We start from the raw sequence: 15,018 nt of genomic DNA, 5'->3' as shown, positions 1-15,018 counted from the left end.
AAGTTTCTGTTAATAGGCCTTGTAGAGGCTTTCCTATAAGCAAAGGTGGTAAAGGTGTTTCTTACGCATACAGAAACAATAAAGAAGCGCAATGTGCACACACCGTTAACTTTTGATTATCCGTTTAATAAAGAAAATTAGTTTTACAAGAATGCGGTAGATATAAGTTATTGCAATACACTGCTGATGAAAACAGTTACATGATGGCTACAGTACATTTGACAATTTATTATTTCATGATGAAGGCCCAGCGTTAACTGTATCTGTATTTCATTCTAGGTTAAATGCATGAAGCCATTTTGATCTCAATTAATATCTCATTTACATTCAGTTCCTTCTTAGTATTTCCCCTTAAAAATCATTTGAAGATATATGTAGGCCTATACCAATTTCATAACAAAATTCCATCAAATTCAATTGAGTCATCTTTAACAAAATTATTAATAAAAAAGTTCTTAATTTAGTTTTGTGAAAAATTATACAACTTAATTTGATTATAACAAAACTTAATTGTGTTCTAAATTGAAATGTGTAAATCTTAAAAAAAAAAAAAGAAAATAGGCTAAAAAATATTTTGTGTTTGCATATATGACAGGACAGTTTTAAAGCCAAGGAGCCCCTTTCCTAAAATGTGAAGGTAGATATACACTGTCATGTATTGATCAGTTTATACTTTATGAGTAAATATTGTAGAAAAGTTTGAAATTATGCAGTCATGTTTCCAAAACAAATCAATTGGCTTTTTTGTCATTACACCAAATAAAAAACAAGTTACTAAAATATTATCTGTAAAAAATGTCCTTTGTATGAATTCAACAGGTTATCTTTGTTCTACCCAATATAAGTGCAAAGTTCAATGTGTATACCTGAAGAGAAACTTTTTATTTAATTCCGATTTATTTGTTTTGCACTATTATTACCATTGTAAAGGTTTACGAAGATGTGTGCCTTACACTAAAAAATAGCTCAAATTGTGAAGATTTCCCATCAAAATCCCATCAAATTTAATTGAGAATTCATAAAGAAAAAAAAAAGATTTTTGTTTGTTGTTGTTGTTTTGTTAAAGTGCACATAATTCAATTTTATGGAATTAAGTTATCAAATTGTAATGCTTAAATCTTAAAATATTTTTTGGGGAGTTTACAGTGAGCAAACCACAGAAAACAGTGGCAAGTAAAAAGATGAAAGCCAATAAAGTATTCTGAAACATAAATATGATATAAGGAACAACATATGAACACTTAGAAATATATAACTTTTCTCACAATGAATTATTATGTGCAGACGGTTCTGCAATCTGACGGTAAATATGGTTTTATTTCTCAAGGTTAAATAATTATGGTAAAATTATTTTGTAAAAAGCTTTTCCCCTTTGACCCCCCTTGCAGTCACCATAAGGTCAGTCAGTAAAATTAAGGAGTCCACTGTTAAAATCCCAGTATTTATATGATTATCCATTCCAGCAATGTGACGTAAACAAAAAGATGGTGGTTAATCACACATCCTCAATTATTGTGGGAAGCTGACATGAATCGTGCCTTTTGATGAAAGTTCCTCTTTCCTCACCTTTCGCGTGACAGTCAAATACCACAAGAAAATAAAGACACCTAGAGGAAGAAATAACAACATTAAATGTTATACTCGAGCATATTAACCTCAAAGGGGCTTGAAAAATAAAGTCTTCTTCTTCCTTGGTGTTTTCCGGCAGTTGGCATCCACATTGTTGCATTACTGCCACCTATTGTCTTTCTTTAACGTAGTACTTATTAATCAAATATTTCCATCCTTGACTATTATTTCCACATTCTATTATACTTTTAACATTGTACTCTCCTTTAACATTCTTCATCTCTTACCTTTCTTGTGAATATCTCCTGCATGACATTCATCACATAAACCTGTAGGATGTTTTCCTATGATATTTACATTTACATTTATGCATTTGGCAGACTGCTTTTATCCAAAGCGACTTACAGAGCACTTATTACAGGGACACATCCCCCCCGGAGCAACCTGGAGTTAAGTGCCTTGCTCAAGGACACAATGGTGGTGACTGTGGGGATCAAACCAACAACCATACCTACTTTATTTTGAACCCTGTACAGATGTCTCCCCTTCTTTTCATGATCCCACTGATGTTGCCATTTTTTCCATTATCTTTTTCCATTCTAGATTCTTCCCTTCTGATTTTGATAACTTCATTTTGACATCAACATGTCCCTTTTTTGTTGCCTTTTTTTTTTTTTGCCAATCTATCAGCTTTCTCATTTCCTTGTATTCCCACATGCGCTGGGACCCACATGAATGTAATACTTCTTCCTAGTCTGCATATTCTTGAACAAATTCATACAATAAAAGAAGGAGTGGTGGTGGCATAGTGGCATTAACATAACTGTTAATCAGAAGGTTGCTGGTTTGATCCCCACAGTCACCACCATTGTGTCCTTGAGCAAGGCACTTAACTCCAGGTTGCTCCGGGGGGATGTTCCCTGTAATAAGTGCACTGTAAGTCGCTTTGGATAAAAGCATCTGTCAAATGCATAAATGTAATTCTTGATGATTTCAAGTTATTCCATACTTCCAATACTCATAAGGGCTGATACAGAGTCACTACATATTAAAATGTTGTTATCCCTGGTCTGTTCAATCCATTCTACAGCTATTAATATAGCATATAATGTAACTGTATATACATTTAAGCTATCAGATGTTCTTTTGTTGACTCCCCTTTCATATCTAGTGACAAATACCAATCATGTTGCATCCGTTTCTAGATACTTTGGCTCATCTGTAGATATTTTAATGCTATCTTTGTACTTATAATGTTTATATTTATAACATTCACTGGTTATATCTATACTTCCACTTCCTTTTATTTTTACAAGCTCTAGATCAAACTTGTTAAGTAACCACATTGGTTTATCAGGCCACACCACAATCTCAGCAAATTCTTTATCATAAACTTCCATTTCCTTTGCTATTAAATTGCCTGTCCATCCAAATCTTTCTTTCTCCTCTCCTTCTCCCAACATTTCTGTAATACCTTTTTCATTGGATGGTTATCTCCATGTCCCCTTAGAGTTATCCAATAGTTGGTTGTCATCTGCCTTCGTCGTAACCACGGAAAATAAAGTCAAATTAAAGTCGGCATTAAATGGAAGTTGGGACTGACTTTACTTCCGTACTGTGACGTATTTCCACGTGAAAAAGCGTATCCAAGTTGTTGATTAGATTGTGAAAATATGGGCGTTGCATAGCAGAACTGAGGCAGATCTGAATGTCAGTTTGCAGTGCTAGTGATGGGAAAATCAGATCATTTGGGTCTTTGAGTCTCTTTCAGCAAAATGAACGAATCTTCATTCAAGTATTTTCGTTCATTTGAGCAGAATTAAATTGTAAAATTTTAGATGTAACATTTTCAAAGGTCAAATCCCCCCAACACGTCTACTTAAGGAAGCTTTGATCATAGTCCCAATAAGGAAAAAATTATAATGCAGCCAAGGACAAATTATGAGAAACAGAAATTATCAGTTCATCTCTGGATTGAATCTGTAAGGATATTCTGTGAGACACTTTTAGGGTCCTAAGAGGCCACCGTAGCAGGGAACTGTAACGTCACGAAATGCGTAATAAAGGCAGTTGAATACTTACCAGCTAATGTGTCAGTCGCATATCTGTACAGAATCTTCTTGTCCAAGTCGTTCGTTCTTTTGTCACGTGACAGCCGTGTACACGGCTGTCAACGAACAACTCGGACCAGAAGATTTGAGAGGTGTAACCATTGAAAAACAAGTGAGTAAAAGATAACCAAATTTTAATTATTTGAATCACAATACACTAAATATAAAGGGGAAAAAACACTGTGTTGTGAATCCCAAATTAACTAAAAATATAAATAAACTCTAGAGGCATCCGAAGCTTTGTATTAATTCACCTCATCAATTCAGGAGTGAAATGTCTCAAACACAACCGCAAATTTGCCGTTATCCCTCCTCGTTTGAAATGTAAATTCAAGCCATCTGAACCGTAACTGAGGACGTTTGGGTTAAGATAGTTTTGAAGGAAAACAGACGCAAATACATCTTGCCATCTTGATGCAAATGCAATTGATGCTTCGTTCAAGTCTACGAAAGGTTGTGGTATTTATATGAAAGGGGCAACGTTTACGTGCTGGTCATGGGCATGTTTTAACACAAGACATGCAGAGCAGACCTGGTATGTGTCCCTGCATCAAATTCTATTACCACAAGAGCAATCACGAAGAGTTCTCCACTCCAGCCAAAGTACTCTGCATTGTTACAGCCATTTAGCTGGAGTGCTAAGGAATTCCCGAAAGAAAAAAAGGTAAAATGGCATGGGTGTCTGTAAATTGACACAGAAACTCCGTTCCGGAATGATAAATCAGTAACAAGTGTGGAGACCAGTTGATGACTATGTGAACGGTAATCCAGGCTTAAAAAATGCCAATCCCAGTCTGACTGTGTTTTCAAACTGGGATTGGCATTTTTCAACCACACGATGAATGTAGGGAATCTCAATGTAGTAATCAGTGGCCATTTCCAAACCAGGATGAGCATTTCTCAACCATCCAATGAAAGTAGGGAATCTCAATGTAGAAGGCAAATTGTGTAAAGCGATTAAAAATGCCCATCCTGGTTTGAAAACAACCACTGATTTGGAAATGCACATTTTTGTTCTGCAGAGATTCAAGTCTTGAAAAATCGGGCCACACGCATGCAGTGCTCTAACACACTGCTGATAACAAAATTGACATCATTTGCCCTGTATGCATATGCCTAGCATTTGTGCAAAACCGAAGTATACTTTGGAGTGTAGTTCTTATTACCGGTAGTTTGTCACACAAAAACCTACCTGCAACGTTCTGGGAATGTTAGTTTATGATTATTACAAAAATGTGTAAAAACAATTACAAAAAAAACTAAAAAGAAAGTTTCTAAAACATTAGGAATTGGTTCCCAATCAATAAACAAATTGGAATTATATGCAAACTTTAGATACATTTTCGTACAATACCATTGCTAAAAGAATTGAACCTTTGATGAATGCAGACAACATTATAATTTTTGTAAAAACTTAAAAAGTGAGAAAATTGAATATTTACTTATGTGTTTAAAACTAGCTACTTTTTATGCTATGCTCATTTTAAAGTAATGCTACATTAATTTGTACCCTATTCCAATGTAAAGTGCCAATTATGTGTGATTGTACCTCATTGAACAAAGCTGGAGAAATTCTTACCCTGAAAACAGTTGAGAATGCTGAAAACATAGAGCGAGGGGAGACTCAAGAGGCCACCATGGGTAAAGAAGGCCAGTCCCCATGGCACACCCAAAATACAGCTGAGTCCAAGAAGAGCCGCCCAGTCTTTCCATACTCTCCTCTCACTGATTTTAATCTTAAGACTCCGTGACCGTAACTGACGCATCTTAACCACCAGCACTGCCAGCATAGCCATGTTAAAGAGCAGCACCAGCCCAAGATAAGCATTCACTGTAATGTAGCTCACAGTCTGTGTGGTAACCCAGCATCTAAACAATAAGAAGCCAATGAATGCAGTTCTATTGCAGGGCTGGGAGAGGATGTAGGAGTGAAAATGCATATTGTTATTGGAATGGATGGACCTTACATTGGTGTGCCTGTTGAATTTTCTCTCTCCATGGAAAAGGTATATTTGCCATACACTTTATTTACACCACATATAATCACTGTAACTGTGGGTACACCTACAGGAAAAGGATGATACATTCATAGATCTAAAGTGAATTGCAATTGTTCCTAAAAAGAATAATTTAACCAAAAATAAATGGTGCAATTAATTGTATATCCAATTATTGTACTCACCCCATCCCACCAAACTTAGTTTAAGCAGGTATCTCTTGATGTAGATGTTGAAAACCCGCACCAGCAGCAGGTACATGTGAAAACCCTCAATGGCTGTCCATGTGAATGTGGCTAAAAGGCACCAGTGTAGGACAAGTCCGAAGAACTGACATACTTCATCTCTCTGGCTTGAAAACCACACACTACACAAGAAGGACATGTGCAGCAAGAACAAGGAGCCTGTGAGCTGTACATGAATAATGACTGAATGCTCACATTGCTTCTTTCTGTGGGGAAGATGGTGAAAGATATATTTATCTGTACATCTGTACCACAAAAACAAGATTGATTAAACTTGCATACAAGTTACATTTCTAAAGTCACAAGTGTGTACGCGCATAAACTTGTTCTGACTTTCATTCTAATGTTGATGAATCTGCAGTGAACACTTTGCATAAAACACGCTCTCCATAAAAGGACTTTTCGCACAACATCCGATAAATAGCCATTAATCACTCTCTGCAAACATATCCTTACGCTCTCGAAAGTTGGGCTGCAAGAACTTTGAGTAAATCATCTAGGTTACTGTTGTAACCCCCTTTCCCTGATGGAGGGAATGAGAAGTTGTGTGGATCTAGTGACACTAGGGGTCACTCTTGGGAGCCTCAAACACCTCTGATGTTTTAACCCTTGTGCATCAATTAAAAAAAGTTACACATAGGTTCATTATGGACAAAAATGGCCATGTCCAAAAACTGTCATAAAAATATTATAGATTTATATTTTTTCCACTTTCACTGACATAATTTTTTAACCAGCATCAGCTCTAATCATAATGACCAAACATTCATTCATTTTTAGAATTTTAACCCTTTAAACGCTGGTTTGTTTACATAATGCCACTGTTGTTTTTTAGGAAAAAATGAAAAATAGTAATTATTTTCAATTTAATAGATGCTAAGCAGAATTTTTTTTCTTTGATTATTAGAGCCTTGGATATGTCAATGATTAACAACAACATTCATTTTGATGCTTTCATATTTTTTATGCAGTATCAGATTTAAAAAAAGCTACCACTTAGGTCCATAATGGACAAAAATGGCCATGTCAAAAAGTGTCATAAAAATATTATAGAATAATATTTTTTCTACTTTCACTGACTTATATTTTAACCAGCATCAGTTCTAATCATAATTACCAAACATTCATTTATTTTCAGAATTTTAACACTTTAAACGTCGGTTTGTTTACATAATGCCACTGTTGTTTTTTATAAAAAATATAATAATTATAATTATTTTCAATTTAATAAATGCTAAACAGAATTTTTTTTATTTTTATTATTAGAGCCTCAGTCACATACAAACCACACTCTGAAATCCATACCAACACACTCACACAATTATATATTCATAATGTATCTAATTGGCTCTATAATATGCATAAGCCAAAAACAGCAGAAAACAACAACAAAAGCGATGATATGCCAAACCTGAAAAAATGGCACGATCTGGTAAAAAATATTTAAAATGTAAATTTTGAAGCCTTGCCAACATAATGAAAGCATGTTAAACAAGATTGCATAATTTTATAGTTAAATGGCACTGGGATTAATAATCGCAGTTTTAATGGGTTTCAATGTGCCATTTTTGTCCAAAACGACGCTAAGAGGGAGTATTTTGTGTAACTAGTGCAAAAAATATTTTTTTTTAAAGAAAATAGGGTGAAATATTAAAATTCCAATAAAAATTCACACCTGTGGAAAATTTTATGCAGTTAGCATTAACACAGACAAAGTTATCAAAAAAACAATACTGAAAAAGCCAAAAATGTCCACAAGGATGCACAAGGGTTAAGAAAAAGCCTATGAAAATTGGTGAGTGGAAGTTGCATGCCACTCCCCCGGACATACGGGTATAAAAGGAGCTGGTGTGCAAACACTCATTCAGGTTTTGCTGAGGAGCCGAGACAGAGTCCCGGCCATTACATGGCCAAACAGGGCATACTGACACAAGTACTGGGTACTTTTGCCTGCCTCCCCTCCCCGGAATGTCAAAAAGGATCGTCCCTCTAGTGCCCCTCTCGAGTTGGCTGGCCAGGACCATCCGACCCGGCTACGCAATTCAATTCACCAGGTTCCTGCCTCATTTCAGCGGTATTCGCTCCACCTCAATGATTGGCAAGATCGCCAGCGCCTTACAGGCAGAGATTACAACCCTGCTACTCAAGGACGCGATAGAGCCATCCCTCCCGCCGAGATTTCTATAGCCCTTATTTCATCGTACCCAAAAAAGGGTGGGTTGCGGCCAATCTTGGACTTGCGAGTTCTCAAACGAGCTTTACACAAACTCCTGTTCAAAATGCTCATGCATAAACAGATTCTGACCTGCGTTCGGTATCAAGATTGGTTTGTGGCGTTAGACCTGAAGGACGCGTACTTACACATCTCCATCTTGCCTCGACACCGACCCTTCTTACGGTTCGTGTTCGACGGCCAGGTGTACAAAGTCCTCCCCTTCGGCCTGTCCCTGTCCCCTTGCGTCTTCACAAAAGTCGCAGAGGCAGCCCTTGACCCGTTACTGGAAGTTGGCATATGCATACTCAACTACATCGACGACTGGCTCATTCTAGCTCTCGAGAGTTACTATGCGCTCACAGGGACCAGGTGCTCAGGCACCTTAGCCGTCTAGGGCTTCAGGTCAACTGGGAAAAGAGCAAGCTTGTCCCGGTTCAGAGCATCTATTTTCTCTGCATGGAGTTAGAATCAGTGTCAATGACAGCATGCCCCATGAACGAGCATGTGCAGTCGGTGCTCAAGTGCCTTGTTCTCTTCGAGCCGGGCACAGCGGTTCCTCTAAAACAGTTCCAGAGGCTCCTGGGGCATATGACATCCTCGACCGCGGTCATGCCGCTCGGGTTGATACATATGAGACCGCTTCAGCTCTGGCTTCAAACTCAAGTCCCGAGATGGGCATGGCGCCCCAGCACATACCATGTATTAATCACCCATTTCTGCCATCAGACTTTCAACCCTTGGACAGACCTCGGTTTTCTGCAGACTGGAGTCCCCCTACAGCAGGTTTCCAGATGTGTCATGGTAACCACAGACACCTCTCAACGGGGTTGGGGGTGCCGTGTGCAATGGGCACACAGCTGCTGGCTCCTGGGTAGGGCCCCGGCTGCATTGGTACATCATCTACCTAGAGTTGCTGGCTGTATTCCTTGCCCTGCGGAGGTTTCTCCCACTGATGACGTCTGGATCCGTTCAGAAAGCACCACGACGGTAGCATACATAAATTACTTCATATGTCACAACTCACCCACCATCTCCATCACCAGGGGCTGCGCAAGATCAGGGAGGATGATGAACAAGTCACCTTAGTGGCCCCTTACTGGCCCACTCAGACTTGGTTCTCGGATGTCACGATCCTCGTGACAGCACCTCCCTGGCAAATTCCCCTGAGGAAGGACCTCCTTTCCCAGGGATGGGGCACCCTCTTTTATCCGTGTCCAGACCTCTGGAACCTCCACGTCTGGCCCCTGGTGGGACGCAGAAGATCTGAGTGACTTACCACTTGCAGTCGTAGACAAGATCAACCAAGCCAGAGCTCCCTCTACCAGGCAGCTTTACACCCTAAAGTGCCGTTTGTTCACAAATTGGTGTTCTTCCCGGTCTGAAGACCCGCAGAGATGTGCAGTTCGGTCAGTGCTTTCATTCCTGCAAGAGAGGTTGATGGGGAGGCTGTAACCCTCCACCTTGAAGGTGTATGCTATCGCAGCCCAACACGACGCAGTGGACGACAAGTTAAGCTCAAGGCCCTCTCCTTGAAGACGGCTCTCCTGATAGCGCTTGCTTCCATCAAGAGGGTTGGGGACCTGCAAGTGTTCTCAGTCAGCGACACTTGCCTGGAGTTCGGTCCGGCAGATACTCATGTCATCCTAAGACCATGACCGGGCTATGTGCTCAAGGTTCCTACGACCCCCTTCAGGGATCAGGTTGTGAACCTGCAAGCGCTGCCCCGGGAGGAGGCAGACCCAGCCTTTTCGTTGCTGTGTCCGGTACGGGCTTTGCGTATCTATCTGGACCGCACACAGAGCTTTAGATGTTCTTAGCAGCTCTTTGTCTGCTTCGGCGGATGGCGTAAAGGGAACACCATTTCCAAACAGAGGTTAGCTCACTGGGTCGTTGACGCTATCTCTCTGGTTTACCAGACCCAGGCCGTGCCCGCCCCTTTCAGGTTTCGAGCACACTCGCCGAGAAGTGTGGCATCCTCGTGGGCACTGGCCAACTGCAACTTCCTAGCAGACATCTGCAGAGCAACGGGCTGGGCAACACCCAACACCTTTGCGAGATTCTACAATCTCAGGGTTGAGTCAGTCTCGTCCGGTGTTTTGTCAGGTCCGAGCCAGTAGAACTCGGTAATACCGAACAGCCAACCGGGTGTTCTGCTTGCACCTAGCGCCTTTCACCAAGGTGATCCAGTGCGCTTTCTCTCCCAGGTTAGCCACTAAGCTCTCGCTTCCTGGATGTTCTTCCTCCCTAGCCTTCTGGCCTATGAATTCAGCGGAGGAATTTGCAACCAGACCCACTATGAGCCGCAAGTGCTCTGTACTGGGGTAGGGTTCCACAGGCTTAATTTCCTCTTCAGGCAACGCCCTGTGATGTATTTTCCGTGGTACAGTCTCCCTGTCGGCGGACCCGAGTCTACTTTGGGCAGTTCCACTGCCCCTGGTCGCTGTGTTTGTAGAGCTCCTCCCTCATCAGGTAGGACCTGCCACGGGCCACTCCCACATGTGGCTTGACAACCCATGTGGTGTATTGGCCACAAATAACCTCCCCCTAGTCCGGGCAGGATGTGGTCTCCGCAGGGTCTTTTCCCCCTGAAAGAATAGGATCTTAAGATGCCTCAGCCGCTTTATGCTCTATGAGAAAAGGCCACGGCTGGCTTGCTCCCATGATGGTCATGTAGCGTGACTGAGGTGTGCTGGGAACCTAAGGTCTGTATATGACACCTTTTCTGGGGGCGTTGGGGAGGTTTACGTGCGGCCGATACAGTTGGGGAGGTTTACGTGCGGCCAATACAGTTCAGAGGTATGCAAAGCTCTCAAGAAAGACCCCTTGTGTCACTACATTCGACACAACGTCTCGTATTCAATTATAATTTTACATCGCTTTACTGGACTCACAGCAGGTAATTTGTTATGTTATTATCCGGTGTATTTGAGCAATCTCTATATTATTGTGACTGACATATGTTTGAAGGTGAGGTAGGGGGGAGGGAGTTTGATATTATGTTTATGTATGTAAAATTATAGTATATTGAATTGCTGGTTAAATCATAAAAAATCATAAATCATAAAAAAGACAGATTAAGTCAATGGAGTCATATGGATTACTTTTATGCTGCCTTTATCAGCTTTTGTAACTTCAAAGGCCTGATCACCATTCACTTGCATTTTATAGACCTACAGAGCTGAAATATTATTTTAAAAATCTTTGTTTGTGTTCAGCAGAAGAAAGAAAATCATACACATCTGGGATGGCATGAGGGTGAGTAAATGATGAGAGACTTTTCATTTCTGGGTGAATTATACCTTTAAAGTAACAAAACCTACCTCCCTATCCTAAACCTAAATGATAGTGTCATAAAAAGCAAATGTGGGATAAAAACTGCAAATGCTGAAGGAACCACATAATTTTGTGGCACTTCGAATGTCACTTTCGCCTCACATGTTGACTTGCTTGCTCTTCTGGACTTGTACCCCTTTCCTTCACATTGCAAGTGCAACATTCTATTACTGCGCAACTTGTTTGTGCTCAAACAAGCTTGTAAATATAGATGGTTGAATAAATGTTAAAATGTATCACATTATGTCATGCACTACTATATAAGTGACATAAGATAGCACTGTGTGAGGAACGGAGCAAAAAGTAAGTGTTTATAAACTGATAATCAGTAATTTTACTTGTGATTTGTGTAAGTGAATAAAAGTTGATGTTGTATTGACTCTAGTGTTTATTTCACTAGGAAACTGCCACCTTATGTACGACGAGCCATGTTAAATTCTTGGAGTAATGCACACATTTGTATGCACACCAACAGAGGTAGTATTCTGGAATCTGTTTAAAACATTGATTTTATTTTTACAGTCTGTGTATGATTTGATGATAAGCTTACCTCTGCAACAGAAATAAGACCATGGTGAGCGCTGTAAAAACTATTGAAAGGGTAGATCCAATGTATGAAATGTAGTTGAGATGGAGAATTTGGGCATCTTTAGGGATTTGAGGATTCTGTCAAAAAGATTGAGGACAAGAGAGGATATTTATGAAAAATGAACCTGTCTATAACCAAAATGCATCACATGATCCATGCACTTACAACAAGTACTGCGAAAAAGCTCAGATGATTGCAACTGCACACAAAGTCTCCATTCTCTATGGCAGTTTTACAGCCATCTGTACTCCAGTTACCTGATGAAAAGATACACATTCATGCACAAAAGTCATTACAAACACATACACTAAAATGCATTAATTTACATTACAAAATAATTAACAAATTTGGAGGATAGTCGTAGAATAAAATGTGTTTTACTTCCGTTACACATAGGAAAATACACAGCACTGAGCACTAGTTTATATAAGAGCTAGCAAGAAATGGCAAGAAATATTTGTATGTAAAAATGGTGAAAACTTGGAAATAGTAACCAGTTACACACCTAAAATACACACTTTCCTTTAAACAATTGTGGAAATCTTATCTAAAATCTTAAAAGGGATAGTTCACTCAAAAATGATAATTCTCTCATCATTTACTCATCCTCATGCTGTTCCGAACTTTTATTACCTTCTTTCTTTTGTGGAACACAAACAAAGATATTTTGAACAATGTGAGGTTTTTTTTATCCATACAATGTAATTCAATGGGGTCCAAAACTTTCAATCTCCAAAAAGGACATAAAGGCAGCATAAAAGTAATCCATAAAACTCAAGTGATTTAAGCGACATGATGAGCGACGCTTAGCATGAGAAACAAACCAATAATGCAGTCCTTATTCACTAAAAACCTTGTATACTGTACATAATATACCACTCGAATCGGAGGGATTACTTATATGCTGCTTTTAATGTATATCTGTTTTGGAGCTTGAAAGTTTTGATCCCCATTGACTTGCATTGTATGGTAAAAAAAAAACTGGTGTACTATTTTTAAATTGTAGGCAAACAATAAAAAGTTTACAAACATATTTTGCAGCAGTTTCCCAAATGCAGGTCTCATGCTTTATTAAATCTAATTATTATGCTGTTGTTACGGATCAAAACCCTAATCTATTCATACGAAGAGTGTCATCACCTCATCGCACCCTCTGAGATGTTGTGAAAATGTTATTACTGACCTCCACCAAAGTTATCAAGATGCCAGTAGACACAGGTTCCATTTTCAGACTGAAATAGAGGCACACAGTTATGCAAGGGAAAAAACGCAACCAATGTGCAAATGGCACAAGGTCACAGCTAAGTTTTAGCACAGTTTTGTTGCCATGTAAATGCGTCTTACCTGATTGGATCTTTTAAAGCGGAGTTGAACAGGCTGTGAAAGGTTACGAACTTCTTTCTCACCAAGCCAAACTCCCAGTACACTCTTGCCATGCACATTTGTCTCCAACTCTGTGTCATTGGGAACCTGAGTTTATGCCACATTGAGAAATGATTAAATGTATCCGAAGAGGAAAAAACAGGGTTATGATATGCGGATGGGGTTTTACAGATTTAAGAAACTCTTGGAAAGATAAACTCTTGGTAAAATACGTCATAATACATTCATAATTCATATGAATCTCAGTCTGAGAATATGCTAGATTAAATTCGATTATGAAGAATCAAGGCTGTGAGAATGCAGCGTTCCAGCGATCAAAGACAGTTTAAAATGGGGATTTCAAAAACATGGAAAATCTTAAAGTCTTATACATTTCTATAGTGAATATATTTTTTTAAAATTATGCAATACTCTAAAAACTAAAAACTGCTGACTTAGTCTACTTTGGGAATTCGATTTATGCTTTATTTATTAATTTATTTTAATCAATGAAGCATCCAGCAAACGTCATGCGTTGACAACACCAGTAATCACTACAAAAATGAAAAGAAATTGTCAAAGTGTGCATCTCTGCATTCTTAGACAATTTGAGGTGAAAACTGCCACTGACCCTGAAGAGGTTATTGTTGACAACAGACACAATCAAGCACACTTCTGTATCATTGATTTCCCCCTGTCCATCAATGCTCTTCTCTAATGCTTCAGATGAGATTTTAATTACATGTCCTTTTTTAGTATTCAGCGTTGGCTGCAAAAACAAAAGGAAAGTCATAATCTACTGCTTGTGCCTGATTAATCTGACTGTTAGGTAAAAACAAAAACCACATCGCTTACACTTGTTTAAAGACTTTTGATCATATTATTTATTCATGTGAATCTGACAGTGACAACCACCAGACTGGCCTTAACATGCCTTAATATTTATAAACCAGTTATTTAATGCACATGTATGTGATGGAAAACTAAGACAAATGAGCACATGGTGGCAATGAAGTAGAAATGTTTGTAATTTGAAATATTTTTGAGAAACATCTTACCTCTAAGGATGTAATTCTCTTTAAGAAATAGCCTGATACAGAAACACGGGGTAGTATTCTGGAGCATCGTCTCATTTGATTTTCAATACACCTGTAAAAACAACCCATTCTTTGTACATCTAATATCATTTAATGTTATCTTACAGTTGAATACATTTCTGGCATCTTAAAATCTATAAAACATTCTAAAACCAAACGTTCTTGTAGCTTGTTAGAACATTTTAAGACAAATTAACTCACCGTGGGACATTTGCTGGCTCATTTTTTAAACATTCTTCTCTTACTTTGTAACATGGCACACTCACACTTGATGTATCTATGATCATATATACATAACAATGATCAACAGGGTTGAAATGACTTGACAATAAAATCTAGAAATGAATGGGATGTTCAGGCTCACCTACTCCAGTGACTATTGTGGAAGAAATATATATCCAAAAAACCAGACTGTGTGAGCCTTTCATTTTTCTATTCTAACTATCGATTCCTATTGTGCATTTAGAGTCTATCAGCTGCTAAACAAGGATGTCTCATGT

The 15,018-nt window shown here is 38.9% G+C and overlaps 1 protein-coding gene across 3 annotated transcripts; it reads right to left on the bottom strand.

Moving 5' to 3' along the window:
* Positions 1-124: 124 nt before the first annotated feature.
* Positions 125-14,994, bottom strand: LOC127660826 (adhesion G protein-coupled receptor G3-like). Of its 3 annotated transcripts, none has more exons than XM_052151259.1 (12): positions 14,883-14,994; positions 14,720-14,795; positions 14,480-14,570; positions 14,053-14,190; positions 13,404-13,529; positions 13,243-13,291; positions 12,225-12,316; positions 12,021-12,136; positions 5,863-6,128; positions 5,648-5,744; positions 5,260-5,549; positions 125-1,607 (listed from the first exon to the last, which is right to left on the bottom strand). In XM_052151259.1, the coding sequence occupies exons 1-12, from the start codon at positions 14,944-14,946 to the stop codon at positions 1,510-1,512; spliced, it is 1,503 nt and encodes a 500-aa protein (XP_052007219.1). In that variant the 5' UTR covers positions 14,947-14,994; the 3' UTR covers positions 125-1,509. The 3 variants fall into 3 exon arrangements, with proteins under 3 accessions (XP_052007219.1, XP_052007222.1, XP_052007231.1); XM_052151262.1 differs by having other exon boundaries at positions 5,863-6,044; XM_052151271.1 differs by lacking the exon at positions 14,053-14,190.
* Between the last annotated feature and the right edge of the window lie 24 nt (positions 14,995-15,018).

This window comes from Xyrauchen texanus, chromosome 2 (genome assembly GCF_025860055.1).
Source record: "Xyrauchen texanus isolate HMW12.3.18 chromosome 2, RBS_HiC_50CHRs, whole genome shotgun sequence".
In the NCBI taxonomy this organism is placed as follows: domain Eukaryota; kingdom Metazoa; phylum Chordata; class Actinopteri; order Cypriniformes; family Catostomidae; genus Xyrauchen; species Xyrauchen texanus.
The sequence above is the reverse complement of the archived record's forward strand: the minus strand, read 5'-3'. Positions and strand labels throughout refer to the sequence as shown.

Bases quoted from the DNA above. Each gene is read 5' to 3' on its own strand.
- LOC127660826 (XM_052151259.1), bottom strand. From the start codon at position 14,946: ATGAAAGGCTCACACAGTCTGGTTTTTTGGATATATATTTCTTCCACA. The intron at 14,571-14,719 runs GTGAGTTAATTT...TTGTTTTTACAG, and splicing joins GAGCCAGCAAATGTCCCACG to GTGTATTGAAAATCAAATGA. The intron at 13,292-13,403 runs GTAAGACGCATT...CCTCTATTTCAG, and splicing joins GCTTTAAAAGATCCAATCAG to TCTGAAAATGGAACCTGTGT.